Consider the following 18,650-nt stretch of genomic DNA (forward strand, 5'->3'; position numbering starts at 1 on the left):
AGGGTGCCGTGTCTGGTTTAGCCAGTACTGTGGTTGGTACTTCGCTGTTTGGGAGGCTTTCAGGTCGCCCAGATCCTTCTTCCCAATGGGTGACTGGGAAAATTAGCGGGTAGAAAATCTCGAGGGGTGGAGGCGTGTTTTTTTCTCCTTGGCCCCGCCCTCTTCCTGTTCGGCGACTGAGGCGCCTGGCCCTCCGAGGGGGAAGGGAGGCTTGGTGGGGTGGTGGGGGTGTCCATCGGAGAGCGCTGTGCGCACGCGCGAGCCCTAGTGTGTGAGAGTGTGCACGCGCACGCGCGCTCCTGCACTTAGGAAGCCTGGGAAGGACCGGTGTGCTAGGAGATGATCGGGGAAAGCACAGTCCCCTGTCTGTGACACCAGACACTCCCGACTGTGCGCTGACTCTCCCCACCCAGCCAGCAGCCTTTTGCAGGGAGGCTGTGGTCCATAGCCTCTGTTCGTTTTCACTTCCAGGACCAGGCACGAAAGTAAGCGAACCTCGAACCTGAGATCTTCCCTATCCACTCACCTTGTATTTTCCACCCCCCACCCTCCAGCAAAGTGGGTCTAGAAGGTTTCTCAAAGAGTTTTGCATGAAGGGGAGATACGTCTGAAAGCAGGAGGTGAAAATAGCTAGATATTAAGAAGTCAGTTCGTTTTGATGCACACTTTGGTTTTGCTTGCCATGTGCTTTTAGAATATGAATTGTCTATTCAGTATAACATTTTGTTAGCAGAGCAGGGGAGTACCATATGCTCTGTTTTAATAAGAAAAAGTTTTAAAAGTTCCTCCTCCACACCAGTGTGATGGTAGCAACTAAGTTTTTCTGGTGTGCCTCGTAAATTAGTGTGATGTTTCAAAAGCTAAAGGAAGAGTGTGAAGTTGGGGTGCTTATCCTAAGGCGAAGACCTGATGTGCCTTATCTTAGGAGATGTTCATCTTTGTTTTGGCCTTTTCTTTTGCTGTCATTCCTCTTTCTTGTTAATTCCTCACCCCTAATCCCCAGTCCCCCTTTTTCAGAAATCTTCAAATATTTTCCTTGGAGGGAATCCCAAAAATGCTTTCTTGGGGTTTATATGTGACTAATGTCAATTAGCAAGGATCATAAAAGTGTATTTGAAGAGTATTTGTCATTATGTTTGGTATATATAAGGGAATCAAATATAATTAAATGTCAAAATGTTTTCTTCTGACAGTCTTAAGTTCCTTTTAAAAGCAACATCAAAAATGTATGCACTGGTAATTTTGTCTGTGCCTGATAGAGTGACAGCCTAATATGTTGTATTGATACAGTTCCTTTCTGGTTATGACCTAATTAAACTGTCCATTGTGGACAGATTTCTTTGAACATATTATTCGTGTTCCCTACCAAATCTTCTTGAGAGAAAGACAACCTTTTCGAGAAAATTAGAAAAAATTTAAGATATTAAATGTTGTGTATAAATATTTGGCTAATATATTTTTCCTCTAACAGGTTAAAACACAATGAAGATTTTTTCTGAATCTCATAAAACAGTGTTTGTTGTGGATCACTGCCCTTACATGGCGGAATCATGTAGGCAGCATGTCGAGTTTGATATGCTGGTGAAGAATAGAACCCAAGGGATCATTCCTTTGGCCCCCATATCTAAATCATTGTGGACTTGCTCAGTAGAATCTTCCATGGAATATTGTAGAATCATGTATGATATATTTCCTTTCAAAAAGCTGGTGAGTGTAAAATACAAAAAAATCATGATTTTGGGGATGTACTTAATTGCATAAATGATTTTTTTTTGTATATGAATTTGCTATAGATTATGACTTCAGTACTTAAAAATGTGGTACAGAACGCTGCCCTTTGGGATTAATATATAATGGATATTTAATTGGGGCCAGTAATAATAACAGCTAACAATTATTGAGCACTTAAATGTGCCAGACATATTTCAAAATGCTTCGTATTTATTAATTACTTTAATTCTCATAACAGTCCTATTAGGTAGGAACCGTAATTATTGAAGCAATATTCAAAATCTATAACAACCAGTGTAGAACACAGGCTGACCATTGAGAGCTGTTGTCAAACTGTGCTGGCATGTATCAGCTGAGTGTCTTATTTATCGCTTCCTGTTGTAGATACAGAAACTGAGATAAAGAGAAGAAACTTGTCCTAAGTCACATGGTTACTTAGAGGCAGAGCCAGAATTTGAACCTAAGCTGGCTGGGTGCTTGTAGTTTTAGCGAATATATACTAAACTGCTGTATGGTTTAGACGTATTAGAAAAATTTTTTTAAGAGTACTGAGTGGAAATAGTTTATCAGTAAGAAGAGAAATTGATGATTGATAGAAATTCCAGGTATTAAAATTATCTTAGATGTCTGATTTTGGGAAAGTCGTTTGGATAGCCACAAGTGGAAGACTTGTTTTCTGTCTTAGCAGCCTAGGCTGGGACCTAGCCAATTCTTAGACTGAGGAAGGTAGGGCAGTAGAGTAAAGGTGAACATAGTCCAATATTATACATTCAGATATATTCCAAATTAAAATATAAGCCCTTCTTAAAATTTGTGTGCATTCTATGTAGGATAAAAATATATAATGAGAGGTAATATAACTGATTTAGAGCACAGGCATGTTCAGCTACCAGCGGTGTGACTTTGATCGTTTCTTAATCTCTCCAAGCCTCAGTTTCCTCCCATGTAAGTGTAACATTTGCTTCCTTGTTGTAAGCTTTAAAAAAGGTAAATCTAAGTAAAGTGGCTTGTAAAGTATGTCCCTGTCAGATAAGCCTTGGAAGAGAAGACCAATTATCAAACTTCTTGGGAAGGAAGGAAAACTGGTATTTCATGGATGTGTAGGAAAAAAGATCATAGTGTCCAGAGTAAACAAAGAAATCTAACCTTCTACCCAAAAAGGAACATGGATCAGAATCATCATTTGATAAGTTTTCAGAAATGGTTCTTGTCATTATCTTACCTGATAGCAGGTAATTTCAAATTTTCAAATTTGCATTTTTACTTTAAAACTTAGCAGAAAGTCCATATTCATTATTTTGGCTTTCAGTACCCTACATGATACAGCTCTTGCCTATTTCTCTGAGTTTGTCTCCTCCCCAACTGCCTGCTCTGATTTTCACCCTTTCAAGGGTATATGGTTAGAGGACTTTGCATTTGTTGTTTGCTGTACCCAGATTGTCTGTCCCTGACTTTCACAGTGGCTGGTTTCTTCCATTCATTTTGGATTGCCTTCAGTTACCACTTCTATGGAGAACCCTTCTCTGACCACCCAATATAAAGTAGCTAACTTATTTTTCATAGTGTTTATCAATCTCTGAAATTATCTTCTATTTGTTTGTATTCTTCCCACAGTGCCCTCTGTCCCAGTAGACTCCCCTCTCCTGACTTTCCCCACATTGTGAGTGATAGAACTTTTTTATTCATCACTCTATTCCCATATACCCAGTGCCAGCAATAGCACCTGGCATGTATTATACATTGTGTAACTATAAAATGAATGAATGAATGAATCAGTGAAACAGTGTTAGAAATTGCATATTATTTTAAAATATGTTACTGATTGAGTGAAATTAGAGTTGAACACTAATTGTTTCTTTGGAATCTATTAGGTGAATTTTATTGTGAGTGACTCTGGAGCACATGTTTTAAATTCTTGGACTCAAGAAGACCAAAATTTACAGGAGGTATGGTTAGATTTTGAGCTGTGGCCATTTGTAAAAATTATCTAAATGTGGTAATGCTTTTTAAAAAACGACCAATTTTTAAATCACTCTAGTATTTGCATATAGTGTTAAAATGCCAAGTAATATTAAAAAAATAAATAAATTGGGGAGAAAAAAAAAAAAAAAGAAAACAGCTATCTTCATTCTAGTCTCTCCCTACACCCAGCACCCCCAACCAAACTTCCATTTTTTTCATGGTTGTCATATTTACTTCCAGATTTCTAAATAGCATGTTATTATTCCTGTTTATTGAGTTCTCCGTTTATTTATCTACTTATTTATTTATTTATTTATTTATTTATTTATTTTGAGTTGGAGTCTCGCTGTCACCCAGGCTGGAGAGCATTGCGTGATCTCGGCTCACTACAACCTCTGTCTCTCAGGTTCAAGCTATTCTTTTGCCTAAGCCTTCCAGGCTGGATCTACAGCTGGGACTATAGGCATGTGCCACCATGCCTGGCTAATTGTATATGTTTTAGTAGAGACAGGGTTTTGCCATCTTGGCCAGGCTGGTCTCGAACTCCTGACCTTCATGTGTGTAATGCCTGCCCCCTTCTCTTGTGTTCTCGTTATGAAATATATCACAATTTTTGGTTATTTCAGAGTTACATGTTTATATAATAACATCTGCATAAAGTGTTATTCACTGTTAAGCCAAGTAATGTATATGATTATTTCCTTATACAACTGTTTATTTCTGGAATTACTTGTTATTTCTGTTTTTTCCCCTTCATGTGTTTTATTTTCATAATATCCATTGCTGCTTTTCCTCATGCTTCTACAAAACTGCCCAATATCTTGATCATTAATGTGTTAGTTCAGCAGTTTGATTTTGTCCCCTGAGGAGCTTCTTGGAGCATAGTCTTCTGCTCCAGTTTGAACTGGCTGCTTTCTAGGCCCACTGAACTACTGTCATCCTTTTCTCCCTGTTTCTCAGATCCCATTTTTTTCCCCTCTCTTTGTCTTTATGTAATCTTTTGTTTGGGTAGAACATAGCCTCCGGAATTCCTGTAGTTTACTTTGCCCTTTGCTGATACTTTGGGTGTAGAAATTTCATGTTGGAAATAACATTTTCCTCAAAATTTTGAGGGCATTATATACTCCACAAATGTGTAAGTTTTATAGCCTCCAATGTTGAGAAGTCTAACACCATTTTTCTTTATAATTTCTCCCTGAAAGCTGTTAGAATCTCAGTGATGTGCCTTGGTGTTGATCCGTTCTCATCCATTGTGCTAGGCTTCATATTTTCCAGTACAGGAAAATTTCCCTGCATTATTTCATTGATAATGTTCTTGTCTCTGTGTCTTTCAAGAATACTCATTCCTGGAATGTTAGACCTCCTGCATTAAATTCCTTACTCTTTTTCTCACTGATCATCTCATTGTCAGTCACTCTGCTTTTTTTGAAGCTTTTAACCCTTCTATAGAACTCTTCACTTGATTGTACTTTTAATTTCCAAGAACTTTGACCTATACTGTAATTATGTCTGTTTTCATCATACCCGTTTCTTGTTTTATGGGTATACTTTTACCTGTAGGTATTAACGTTAGTTTATCTGACATTTTCTTTTGTCCCTTTTGCTTTCCCACAGTTCTTTTCTTGGTGAGGCTTTTATTAAATGCCTGCTGACACTTAGCTAGGCAGTCTTATTTAAAAGCAAGGCACTAAATGGCAGATTAGAAAATCTGCACATTGTGGAGTAGTTATCACTGACTATACTTCATTGTAGTTTAAGCTGACTGTGCACTAGGGGACCTCCAAATATTGGAGTTGACAGATGGTCTCTCTGGGACTGTTCAGGGTCTCCAGATCGCTTCTACCCATTTATCTGTATTCTATAAACTTGGTTGTTGGCTCTTTGGGGGCCAGGAGAAGGTAAGTTACATTTCCTCTGTAGCATAGTCATATTTCCGATGCACCATAAGCCTCACATAGATAGTGGCTACTGTATTGGACAGCACAGATAGAGAACATTTTCATCATCAAAATAAGTTCTATTGGGCAGTAATTTAGTATTTTATCTTTACTCTCTTAATGGGATTTTGGTATCCTGTTTGATATATGCTTTATTCATATATCTATCTTTGATACCTTTCAGGTTCAGTTCTTCCAAAGAATGTGATTCTGTATCTTTTGGGGTAGGGGAGAGGTAACTTACATGGGTAGGATGTAAGTAAGATCTGGGAGTCACGTTGTTTGTTAAATTGACTTCAAGCTATTGACATTTTTAGTATCTTGCCTCACCCCTGCTTTGTTTGGTAATTGGTGCCTCCAGTTCATGAACTTCTTCTGGATTCTACAGGGTATATTATTTTGCCTTTTGCCTTCTACTGGCACTTAGATTTCTGTGCATTCAGTCCTATTAAGTTCATCACCACTCTTTCATCCATTTTTATACATCTTTGTTACATCTCTCATTTATTGTTATCTTTTCTTCCATTCTCTTCATGCTTATAGGTTTAGGCTTTCTTTTTTGGTTTATGTTGTTTTTTGTTTTTGAGGTGGAGTTTCACTTGTCGCCCAAGGTAAAGTGCAGTGGTGCTATCTCAGCTCACTGTACCCTCTGCCTCCTGAGTTCAAGCAGTTCTTCCTGCTTCAGCCTCCCAAGTAGCTGGAATTACAGGCACCTGGCTAATTTTTCTATTTTTGATAGAGTCGAGGTTTCACCATGTTGGCCAGGCTGATCTTGAACTCCTGACCTCAGGTGATCCAGCCACCTCAGCCTGCCAATGTGCTGGGATTACAGGTGTGAGCCACTGCACCACGCCCTGGTTTATGTTTTTTAAAAAGTAAAATCCCTTCTATTTTAGTGGAGGAAGCAGACATCAACTCATGCTCAACCAGTTAGGTTTATGTTTTAACATTATTTGTCTAAAAATACTGAGTTATTAATAGCTTATGTTCTTTGTCATTATTTAGTTGGGAAGAAGACTTCAGTTTATTAGATTCTTCACTGATTAATATGAACAACATGAGAAACAGGCTTTAGTGAAATAATTCAATACATTATTTGAATTATTTTATGTCAAAATTTTTTTGTTAATGGGTGCTATACAGTGGTAACAAGCCCATCTGAGGTTTCATTTTTTAATTTTTTGTTTATTTTCTTTTTCTTTCTTTTAATTTCATTTATTTTATTTTTCTCTAAGGTGAGTTTTAAATAGAGCACTTTTAGGAAAAATGCGTTTTATCATACTGTTTGGTCTTAAAATGTTTGTGATTAGTATTGTAAGATATGTAAACATAGCTAGCCTTTCACTCTTTTGAGGTAATTCACTCAAGTAGGCTTTCATTGGCTTGGCTTTGCACTAATATCATTCCAGAATATTCTTAATATACTATTACTTGAAAAAGCGATTTTAAGAATTCCATACTTTTCCACTGTACTGTCTTTTTTAAATACTGCGAAGGAAGCATTTAATTTTTCAAGGGGTACTGTTAAAGAAGTGTGAAAGCTTTCTAGCAGTATATAAATAAAAACAAGTACAAATCTGTATAGATTTCTACCTACCTACTGCACCTCTGCAGTCCAGTAAAGGCGTGCATTTGATGGATAAGTGTGTTGGTCATAAAGGAATTCCTATTTCTTTCTGCTTTCTCAAGGTGAAGGTATATGATATCCCATTCATTGCTTTTAAATTGTGAATGGAAGGGGAAACTTCAGTTGTGAAAGCAGCTATGTGGCAAATCACTGGTGTTCAAGAATATGTAAAAGAATTTACATTTTGTATAAATTATGTATAATCTTGTTTATGTTTAATGTTTAGCTTTGGTTATCCATGTAACACCTTTTCCACATTACACCTTTCCTTGTCTCTGTCTATCCTATGCCAGTACCACACTATCTTGATTACCATTGCTTTGTAGTAAGTTTTAAAAATAGGAAGTGTGACTCTTCTTACCTTGTTCTTTTTGAAGATTGTTTTGGCCAGTCTGGGTCCCTTGCAATGTCATGAATTTTAGAATCACCTTATCAATATCCACAAAAAAATTGGGGATTATGTTGACACTGTCGGTCAATTTGGATAATATGGCCATCTTAACAATATTAACTCTTCTAATCCATTAGCATGGTATGCTTTTTTTCCTTTGTTTAGCTCGTATTTCTTCCAACAATGTTTTGTTATTTTCAGAGTATAAGTTTTATACTTCTTGTCAAATTTATTTCTAAGTATTTTATTTTTGATCCGGTTTAAAGTGGGATTTTAAAAAACAATGTCGTCTTCAGATTGTTCATTACATGTATATAGAAATACAGTTGGTTTTGTGTATTAATCTTGTATAGTACAGGTTTGCCAAACTTGTATATGAGTTATAATAGTTTTTTAGTGGATTCCTTGGGATTTTGTAAATATAGGATCATGTCATCTGCAACATAGAAATAGTTTTACCTTTTTCTTTCCAATCTGGATTCCATACTCTCTCCCTTCCTTCCTCCCTCTCTCTCCCTCTCTCTCTCTCTCTCTCTCTCCCTCCCTCCCTCCCTCTCCCTCCCTCCCTCTCTCTTTTTCTCTTTCTTCCTTCTTTCCTCTTCCTTCCCCTCTTTTCCTGCCTTCTAGCCTTCTTTCCTTTTTCCTTGTTTCTCATCTTTCTTTCTCTGTCTCTCTCTCTCTTCTCTTTCTTTCCTTTCTTTATCTCTCTCTTCATCACCCAGGCTAGAGTTTAGTGGCTTAACTCCTGGGCTCAAATACTCCTTCTCCCGCAGCCTTCTGAGTAGCTAGGACTGCAAGTGAACAGCACCACGCCTAACTGATTTTTTAATTTTAGTGTTTTTTTTTTGGAGAAGCGGTATCTTGCTATGTTGCCCATCCTGGTCTTGAACTCTTAGCCTCAAGCAGTTGTCCTACTTTGGCTTCCCAAAGTACTGGGATTACAGGCATGAGCCACTGAGCTTGGCATGGATTTCTTTTCTTTCTTTTACTTTCCTATAGCCCTGGTTAGAATAGCCAGTACAGTGTTCAATTTCAGAAGTGGTGAGAGTAAACATCTTTGTTACTGATATGTAGGGAGAATTCATCCAGTCTTTCACCAAATAAGTATGGTGTTATCAGTGGGTTTTTTCATAGGTGTCCTTTATCTTCTTGAGGAAGTTCCCTTCTATTCCTAATTTATTGAGGTTTTTTTTTTTTTAATTATGAAAAGGTCTTGGATCTTGTCAAGTTCTGTTTCTGTGTTTATTGAGATGATTGTGTGATTTTAATTTTATTGATATATGATGTATTATAGTAATTAATAGTCATATATTAAAGAAACTTTGTATTTCTAGAATAAATCCCACTTGATCATGGTATATATTTCTTCTTTGTGTGTTACTGGACTTGGTTTGCTACTATTTTTTTAAGAATGTTCATGTCCATATATGTAAAATACATTGGTGTACAGTTTTCTTTCTTGTAATATTTTTATCTGAATTGCACATACTCTTGTCAACATAATTTTTTTCTCTTTTCCTTAGCTAATGGCAGCATTAGCTGCTGTTGGGCCTCCTAATCCTCGGGCAGATCCAGAGTGCTGCAGTATTCTGCATGGTCTTGTTGCAGCAGTGGAAACTCTCTGCAAAATTACCGAATACCAACATGAGGCTCGTACTCTACTCATGGAGAATGCAGAACGTGTTGGAAATAGAGGACGAATAATCTGCATTACTAATGCAAAAAGGTGAGGTGTTGATAACAGCAATTCTTTCACTGTGGGAATTTTAAGGTCCTATTGTAGTTTTTCAAAAAACTAGGGACACCATGTTTACATGTTTACACATAAGCATATTACAAGTGGCCTTTCTGATTTTTTCTTTTTTTTGCCTTTTAATATTGAGGCTGTGTTTCATTCTAAAAAGAAAAGACTTATCTCATCAAAAACTGTTTAGATGGTAATCACTTAGGTTAATTTTTTTTCTGACTAGCTTTTCACTTAGTTTGCTGACTGAGCACACTAAATGTAGTCCTTATTAAAGTAACTTTAAATGTCTATAACAAGATAATACAGCTGAAGAGTGTTTTGAACTTTTTGTCTTCCTATTTATTCCTTTAAATTTGCTCTATCTTTTTAATGCCATAGTGATAGTCATGTGCGAATGCTTGAAGACTGTGTCCAGGAAACAATTCATGAACATAACAAGCTTGCTGCAAATTCAGATCAGTGAGTATAATGCATAAATGAAATAAATATGTTCACTTTAATAGTTACATGTATTTCATTGTAATTATTTCCAGTGACTTAAAAGTGATTGGTAGCATTTCCCTGAATTCTCAACTGACTCAACAAATTAGTCAAAAAATGTATGTTTGATTAGAAACTTTTTTTTTCATTTTCCCTTTCACTTTAATATTTTACTTTTCTGCCACAAGAAAGGTGATCAAAGGAATGAAATAATACGTAGATTTATAATGTGTATTTGTTTTGGTGGTTTATTCTTATATAGTCGTGTTTCAAATTTGTAAAATGTGCTGTGTATAATGGCTTATGCCTGTTATCTCAGCACTTTGGGGGGCTAAGGCAGTCAGATAACCTGAGCTCAGGAGTTCAAGACCAGCCTGGGCAACATGGCAAAACCCCGTTGCAATAAAAAAATACAAAAATTAGTCGGACCTAGTGGCGAGTGCCTGTAGTCCCAGCTACTCAGGCAGCTGAGGCAGGAGAATTGCTTGAGCCTGGGAGACAGAGGTTGTGGTGAACCGAGATTTTGCCACTACACTCCAGCCTAGGTGACAGAGCAAGACCGTGTCTCAAAAAAAAAATTTAATTTTAATTAAAAAAAAAATTGTAAAATATGCAAGCTGTTTGTGGCATTATTCAGTATGTACCACATCTAAACAAGTAGTTGCATTGTGTGACTTTTTAAAAGCTTTTTCTGTTTCTGAAAATAAAAACACTTTTTTTCCTTTATACTCACACTAGTACTTTTGATCAAATGTTTGGGTTTTTCTTCCACACCAGTGAATTCTCCAACTCTGTGGATACCAACTGTGTGTTCTACAATTCAATTATGACACTCCTTAAAGTTAATACAGACCACACAGATTAGTTATTGCAGGTTCAGTTCCACAAGACTGTACCCCATTTAGACACCAATCTCGACCAGTCATTCCCCAAGTTACCTACACTTTTGTCTGACTTGGCTACAAATTAGGTGTTTCCACAATCTCCTCCTCATGTTTAATAATTTATTCTGATGGCTCATAGAACTCAGGGAAACACATCAGTTTACTGATTTATTTTAAAGGATACAGATGAACAGCCACACGAAGAGAGTGAGGTTGGAAGGATCCAGGTGCATCAGCTTCTGTCCCTGTGGAGTTGGGGTGTGCCACCCTCCTAGCACATGGATGTGTTGAAACTCTCTGAGCCCCATAGTTTAGGGAATTTTATGGAGGCTTCATATGAGGATGATTGATGATTAACTCAGTATCTAGCTCCTCTCCTCTCTCTGAAGGATGGACGAGTACGGCTGAAAGCTGACAAGCTTCTAATTGTTGCTTGATCTTTCTGGTGACCAGTCCCCATTGGGTAGCTGTCCAGGATTCCACTAAAGTTGCCTCAGTAGAAGAAGAGATGCTCCCTGTCACTCAGGAAATTCCAAGGAACTTATGAGCTGTGTGTCAAGAACTGGGGTCAGAAACCAATTATTAGAGCAAAAGATGCTCCTAGCATCCCTGTCATTTAGGAAGTTACAGATTTTAGGAGCCCTATGCCAGGAAGTACGGGCAGAGACCAATCTGTATATTTGTGATTGTGTCACAGCTAATAAAGCCATGTTTGGAACTATTGCAATGTGGACTTCTTTAGATTGATTATTAATTTTCCTCGGTGGGGTCGTGGTATTAATTGTTATGAGTAGGATTATTCTCACTAGGAAAAGCATGCTGAAATGTTTAGGACTACATGTCATGCCCTCTGCAACTTATCTCAAATGGCTTAATTAAAAAGTGTACATCTACTTAGGTCTAGTATATAGAGAAAGCAAATATAGCTAATAGTGACGCTAGGTGAAGGACATATGGGTGTTCATTGAATAGTACTTTTCTTTCAACTTGCTTGTAGGTCTGGAAATTTCAAAATAAAAAGTTGGGGGAAATTTTTAGCATTACCAATCTTATATTCTTAGAGATAACTAAGTATAGCTAATGGTTAGTATTGCCTGGTTTTATCCTTAAAAAAATTACTATAAGGGAAATTAATACACGATATATTCATTTTCACTGTTGCAGTTATCTATTGAAAATTATACTTAATTGTAAGAATTTTTCTTTATTTTATCCTTCAGGCACAGAAAATTATTATTTTTGCATTTCAATTAAATTCGTATACTCATTAAGAGTTCATATGGATATAGCAATTACATACACTGCCTTTCTAATATTCAGCTTTTGGGTTAACTGTAATAATCTGATTATAGCAATATGCTGTTTTAATATGTTAAGGTTTTAATAGTTTACCTGCCTGAGTTCTTTACATACTATGTATTCTTATATTTTAAGTGAAAAGTTTCTTTTTAAGTCTCATGCAGATTCAAAAATGTGAGTTGGTCTTGATCCATACTTACCCAGTTGGTGAAGACAGCCTTGTATCTGATCGTCCTAAAAAAGAGGTGAGTGTTGAAATAATGAAAGAAAAGATCACTGTGGTTAATAATAAATACTGAGAAGGGTTATCATTAAAATGATCCATTGCCAATATTTTCTGCCAAGAAAATATTTAAATATTTTTTGAGTTTTCAAAGTAAATCTCTATGGCAAGACATCTAGTTTGGTTCTTTTTTTTTTTTTGAGACAGAGTTTCGCTCTTGTTACCCAGGCTGGAGTGCAATGGCATGGTCTCGGCTCACCGCAATTTCCGCCTCCTGGGTTCAGGCAATTCTCCTGCCTCAGCCTCCCGAGTAGCTGGGATTACAGGCACACGCCACCGTGCCCAGCTAATTTTTTGTATTTTTAGTAGAGACAGTGTTTCACCATGTTGACCAGGATGGTCTCGATCTCTTGACCTTGTGATCCACCCGCCTCGGCCTCCCAAAGTGCTGGGATTACAGGTGTGGTTTCGTTCTTTATAATTGTAGATTTTAAAGTGTTCTCTGTTCTGCCTGCTTCTTGATGTTTATCAAAATGTGTTACAAACGATACATAGTTTGTATTGTTCCTAACATTTTAATTACTTTAGTGATTATTTTTATTCTATAAAAATCTTTTCTCCTGGTCGTTGGCAAAGCCTGAGCCCTGTCCTCTCACTCTCCTTCCTGGGCAGCATGAGCTTCACCACTCGCTCCTCCTTTTCTACCAACTCCCCAGTCCGTGGGCTTTGTCCAGGTGCCCAGCTACGGCTCCTGGCCGGTCAGCAGCGCGGCCAGCGTCTGTGCAGGTGCCGGGGGCTCTGGTTCCCACGTCTCTGTGACGCGCTCCACCAGCTTCTGGAGTGTCATGGGGTCAGGGGCCTGGCCGCGGGGATGGCCAGGGGTCTGGCAGGAATGGGAGGCATCCAGAACGAGAAGGAGACCATGCAAATCCTAAACGACCACCTGGCCTCCTACCTGGTCAGAGTCAGGAGCCTGGAGACCGAGAACTGGAAGCTGGAGAGCAAAATCCAGGAGCACCTGGAGAAGAAGGGACCCTAGGTCAGAGACTGGGGCCATTACTTCAAGACCATTGAGGACCTGAGGGCTCAGATCTTCTCAAATACTGTGAACAATGCCCGCATCGTTCTGCAGATTGACAGTGCTCGTCTTGCTGCTGATGACTTTAGAGTCAAACATGAGACAGAGCTGGCCATGCGCCAGTCTGGAGAGCGACATCCATGGTGTCCGCAAGGTCATCAATTACACCAATGTCACTCGGCTGCAGCTGGAGACAGAGATCGATGCTCACAAGGAGGAACTGCCCTTCATGAAGAAGAACGATGAAGAGGAAATAAATGGTCTACAAGCCCAGATTGCCAGCTCTGGGTTGACCGTGGAGGTAGATGCCCCCAAATCTCAGGACCTCGCTAAGATCATGGCAGAAATCCGGGCTCAATATGACGGCTGGCTCGGAAGAACCGAGAGGAGCTAGACAAGTACCGGACTCAGCTGATTGAGGAGAGTACCACAATAGTCACCACACAGTCCACTGAGGTGGAAGCTGCTGAGATGATGCTCACAGAGCTGAGATGTACAGTCTAGTCCTTGGAGATCGACCTGGACTCCATGAGAGATACGAAGATCAGCTGGGAGAACAGCCTGAGGGAGGGAGGCCCACTACACCTTTCAGATGGAGCAGCTCAAAGGGATCCTGCTACACCTGGAGTCAGAGCTAGCACAGACCCGGGCAGAGGGACAGCGCCAGGCCCAGGAGTACGAGGCTCTGCTGAACATCAAGGTCAAGCTGGAGGCTGAGATCGCCACCTATCGCCACCTGCTGGAAGATGGCGAGGACTTCAGTCTTAGTGATGCGTTGAACAGCAGCAACTCCATGCAAACCATCCAAAAGACGACCACCCGCCAGATAGTGGATGGCAAAGTTGTGTCTGAGACCAATGACACCAAAGTTTTGAGACGTTAGGCCAGCAGAAGCAGGGGACCCTTGGGGGAGCAGGAGGCCAATAAAAAGTTCAGAGGTCAAAAAAAAAAAAAAAATATTTTCTCCTTACTAGAAAAGCAGTACATTTTTTACCAAAAATATATTCCAATAAAAAATTAATTTTTCACATTCAGAGGGAAAAATCTTATCTTCCAACCTTGGTTTTACATTTTAAATACGTTTGAATAAGAACAAATATTACCTTATTTCGTAAATTTTTGTAGTTAAGTAGTATTTTTAGTCATTATTGCTATCATTGTGTTTTTAAGTAGTTCCAGTGTAAGCCTCTTTTTCATTAACTTTTTTCTGCCTCTGTTGATAATGTGGCAATGTTAGTTTTATGATAATGAGAAATTTATTTCTAATAAATATTATTGCCCTCAAATAAGTAAGATTTTGTATTATCTTGTATACTACTCTGGCTGCCTTATTTATTGGTGACAAAATGAAATTTTTGTGGTGATTTCCACATTCTTTTAGTTTTATCTGCAGGGGTTTGTCCTCCCGACAAAATAAACTATTTTTTCTATAGTATACTTCAAATCCATTTTGCATATCGATAAAAATAAGTAAAAATTATAAAGAAGCATATTTAGCTTGGTGCGGTGGCTCACGCCTGTAATCCCAGCACTTTGGGAGGCTGAGGCAGGCGGATCATGAGGTCAAGAGATCGAGACTATCCTGACCAACATAGTGAAACCCTGTCTCCTAAAATACAAAAATTAGCTGGGCGCAGTGGTGCATGCCTGTAGTCCCAGCTACTTGGGAGACTGAGGCAGGAGAATTGCTTGAACCCAGTAAGCAGAGGTTGCAGTGAGCCAAGATCATGCCACTGCACTCCAGCCTGGCACCTGGCGCCTGGTGACAGAGGGAGACTGTCTCAAAAAAAAAAGAAGTATATTTAAATAACAGACTATTCTACTCTAAATTTCAGGAGGACAGGGTTTATGTCTATCACAGCTGTGTTCTATCAACTCACAGTTTCTGGCATATAGCAAACTGATTAATACGTATGTGTGAGTGAATGAATGAATGCATGAAAATGTATTGCTAAAATTTAATTTATGGATCCTTTTTTTCAACCTTCAAAAAATTAAAAATACTTAATTTTAATGGATTTTTAGTAAAATATTTAGCACTCATTTACAATGAATTAATATTTTGTGGTTTGTTTTTCTTGCATATGTTTCTGTAGTTGTCCCCAGTTTTAACCAGTGAAGTTCATAGTGTTCGTGCAGGACGGCATCTTGCTACCAAATTGAATATTTTAGTACAGCAACATTTTGACTTGGCTTCAACTACTATTACAAATATTCCAATGAAGGTAGGCAGTTCTTTTTCTTGCTGTTTTGAAAGCCCTGCTTTGCTTTTTAAATATTTGTTTGAGGCTGGGCGCAGTGGCTCATGCCTGTAATCCCAGCACCTTGGGAGGCTGAGATGGGCGGATCACTTGAGGCCAGGAGTTTGAGACCACTCTGGTCAACATAGTAAGATCCCATCTCAATATAAAAAAATATATAAATAAAAAAATAAATAATTGCTTGACATGTGTTATTTATTTTAATTGAACCTTTACCTTTTTCTCCCTATATCATATTTTCTATTTTGCTAGCCCACATGCAATGTCTTTGACCAGGTCAGTAAATAATAAAAAGCAACCAGAAAGGATCACAGAATAAAGTGCTATATTTTTGTTTTCTAATAAGAACATGTTATATGAGCTTTTTTTTTTTTTTTTTTGAGACAGAGTTTCGCTCTTGTTACCCAGGCTGGAGTGCAATGGCACGATCTCGGCTCACCGCAACCTCCGCCTCCTGGGTTCAGGCAATTCTCCTGCCTCAGCCTCCCGAGTAGCTGGGACTACAGGCACGCGCCACCATGCCCAGCTAATTTTTTGTATTTTTAGTAGAGACGGGGTTTCACCATGTTGACCAGGATGGTCTCAATCTGTCTACCTCGTGATCCACCCGCCTCGGCCTCCCAAAGTGCTGGGATTACAGGCTTGAGCCACCGCGCCCGGCCGAGCTTTTTTTTTTAAAAAAATTGTGCTCCTATTGTTTTTATCAAAATTTATATTCTGTTTTAAATTATTATTCTGTGATTCTTTGCTGACAGCTGTGTTATTAGATTTTGCTTACTTTGCATATTCTAGTGGATCTTTTATTCTCTATATTTTTGTTGTTGCCCACCCAGTATAAAGGAGTTTATAGCTAATAGGTCTAACTAGGAGAAAATAGCTCATAGTTTTAAACTAGTTTATTACTTTCTAAGTGAAAGACCATAGATATGTGCCCTGTGATTTTACTGGTGGATTTTTTTAAGGAATCTGTTGCTACCTATTCATTATATTAATATTATCAAAGTTGTTTTAGGGCTAGCACAGTGCCTGGCCTATAATGAGCTTCAAATGAGTTTGTACTGAGTGAAATTGAATTTAATTGTGTTGATTATGTTGCAAACATAAAGTAGCCACTATATCAAAATTCAAATTTTTGTTACAGTCCAGTTTCTATTTTCTGCCACTGTATCATGAACAATAAATTGTATGAGAAATATAATTTTTTATTAATTTCTTAATGCCATTGGCTGATTTTTCAATACAAATTTTAGGCATACCCTGTAGAACCTTTTGGATGCAGAAGCAATTAACAAGTAAATAACATAATAGGTACACTTTAATATACATAATGTCATGTGTTATAAGAAAAATAATCTGATAGCTTGCCTGTTAAATTTGATCATATTTGTGTGCTACTGGTGTGACTCTTCAATCTGTGTTTTTTGGAAAATAATGTTGAAATTCCTATTTGCTGTTACTGAAAACAAGTTTCTAAACTTGTTTATTAGTTTGTATTTTATATAATTGGCATTTGCTAATTCACTGTAGGTATTTAAAGATGCTATTTCCTCTTTTTAACAATGATTTCACTTTAAATTTATATAAATCGTTTCAACTACATTTTATTTGTATATTAAAAATATTGGCAAGACAACACATTTGGAGTAAAAATGAATTCAAAATTTCTGAATTGGTCATCTTTGTTAATTCTGACATAATATAAAAAAAATCATTAAATGCTTTATTACCTATATATAGCCAGTAGTTTTTTAATGGAGTTTATGTTGCATGGAAAATGTGCATCTTTAAATAGATTGTCCTGTTATTTTACCTAATTATTATTTAATGTATTTGACCTCATTTTAAACAAAAAGCAAAATGAATAATTAATTTTATTATTTTGAAAGCAAAATCAAATTATCTTAAATGTTTGAAATTTTACTTCAAGGAAGAACAGCATGCTAACACATCTGCCAATTATGATGTGGAACTACTTCATCACAAGGATGCACATGTAGATTTCCTGAAAAGTGGTAAGAGACATTTGAAGGTATTATTTTGTACGATCTAACACATGAAAGCATATTATAGTAGTTCCCATATCCTCAGGGAAGATACTCCAAAACCCCCAGTGGATGCCTGAAACCTTGGGTGGTCTTCAACCCAAACTGTATATACTGTTTTTTTTCCTATACATACATACCTATGATAAAGTTTAATTTATCAGTTGGGCAAAGCAGGAGATCAGTAACAATAATAATAAAATAGAAAATTATAACAATATATTATAATAAAAGTTAGGTGAATATAGTCTCTTGCTCTCCCTCTCTCTCAAGATATCTTACTGTACTGTACTCATCTTTCTTTTTGGGATAATGTGAGATGATGAAATACCTACATGATGAGATAAACTGAGATGAATGATATAGGTGTTGTGATATAGTATTAGGCTACTACGGACCTTGAACACAAAGTACTGTGATCCCTCGACAGTGTATCTGATAACCAAGAGGGCTACTAATAGGCTCGTAGTGTTTATTGCATGGATAGGTTGGACAAAGGAATGATTCACTTCCCAGGCAGGACGGAGTGTTATAGGATGAGACTTTATCATGCTACTCAGAACAGCATGCAGTGTAAAACTTATGAATTGTTTATTTTTGGAATTTTGTATTTAATATTTTTGGGCTGCAGGCCAGGTGCAATGGCTCACACCTGTAATCCTAGCACTTTGGGAGGCCAAGGTGGGCCGATCACTTGAGGTCAGGAGTTTGAGCCCAGCTTGGCCAACAAGGCAAAGCCCTGTCTCTTCTAAAAATACAAAAATTGGCCGGGCATGGTGGTGCATACCTATAGTCCCAACTACTTGTGAGGCTAAGGCAGGAGAATCTCTTGAACCTGGGAGATCGAGGTTGCAGTGAGCCAAGATCATGCTACTGTGCCCCAGCCTGGGCAACAGAGCAAGACTCCATCTCAAAAAAAAAAAATATATATATATATATATATTGGGGCTGCAGTTGACCACAGGTACTGAATCCACGGAAAGCAACA

At 37.9% G+C, this 18,650-nt stretch overlaps 1 protein-coding gene and 1 pseudogene across 2 annotated transcripts in view; both read left to right on the plus strand.

Moving 5' to 3' along the window:
* The first annotated feature begins 295 nt into the window (after nt 1–295).
* INTS13 (integrator complex subunit 13) overlaps nt 296–18,650 on the plus strand; it is a 36,066-nt gene continuing 17,711 nt past the window's right edge. For both annotated transcript variants that reach the window (XM_035256006.3, XM_035256007.3), the window contains exons 1-8: nt 296–485; nt 1,472–1,707; nt 3,603–3,677; nt 9,172–9,374; nt 9,774–9,854; nt 12,213–12,303; nt 15,456–15,584; nt 17,548–17,632. In XM_035256006.3, coding sequence (XP_035111897.1) covers nt 1,483–1,707; nt 3,603–3,677; nt 9,172–9,374; nt 9,774–9,854; nt 12,213–12,303; nt 15,456–15,584; nt 17,548–17,632 — 889 coding nt within the window. In that variant the 5' untranslated portion in view covers nt 296–485; nt 1,472–1,482. The remainder of the gene's footprint in view (nt 486–1,471; nt 1,708–3,602; nt 3,678–9,171; nt 9,375–9,773; nt 9,855–12,212; nt 12,304–15,455; nt 15,585–17,547; nt 17,633–18,650) is intronic.
* LOC118144168 (keratin, type I cytoskeletal 18 pseudogene) lies at nt 12,804–14,359 on the plus strand (annotated as a pseudogene).

Source organism: Callithrix jacchus, chromosome 9 (genome assembly GCF_049354715.1).
Source record: "Callithrix jacchus isolate 240 chromosome 9, calJac240_pri, whole genome shotgun sequence".
In the NCBI taxonomy this organism is placed as follows: domain Eukaryota; kingdom Metazoa; phylum Chordata; class Mammalia; order Primates; family Cebidae; genus Callithrix; species Callithrix jacchus.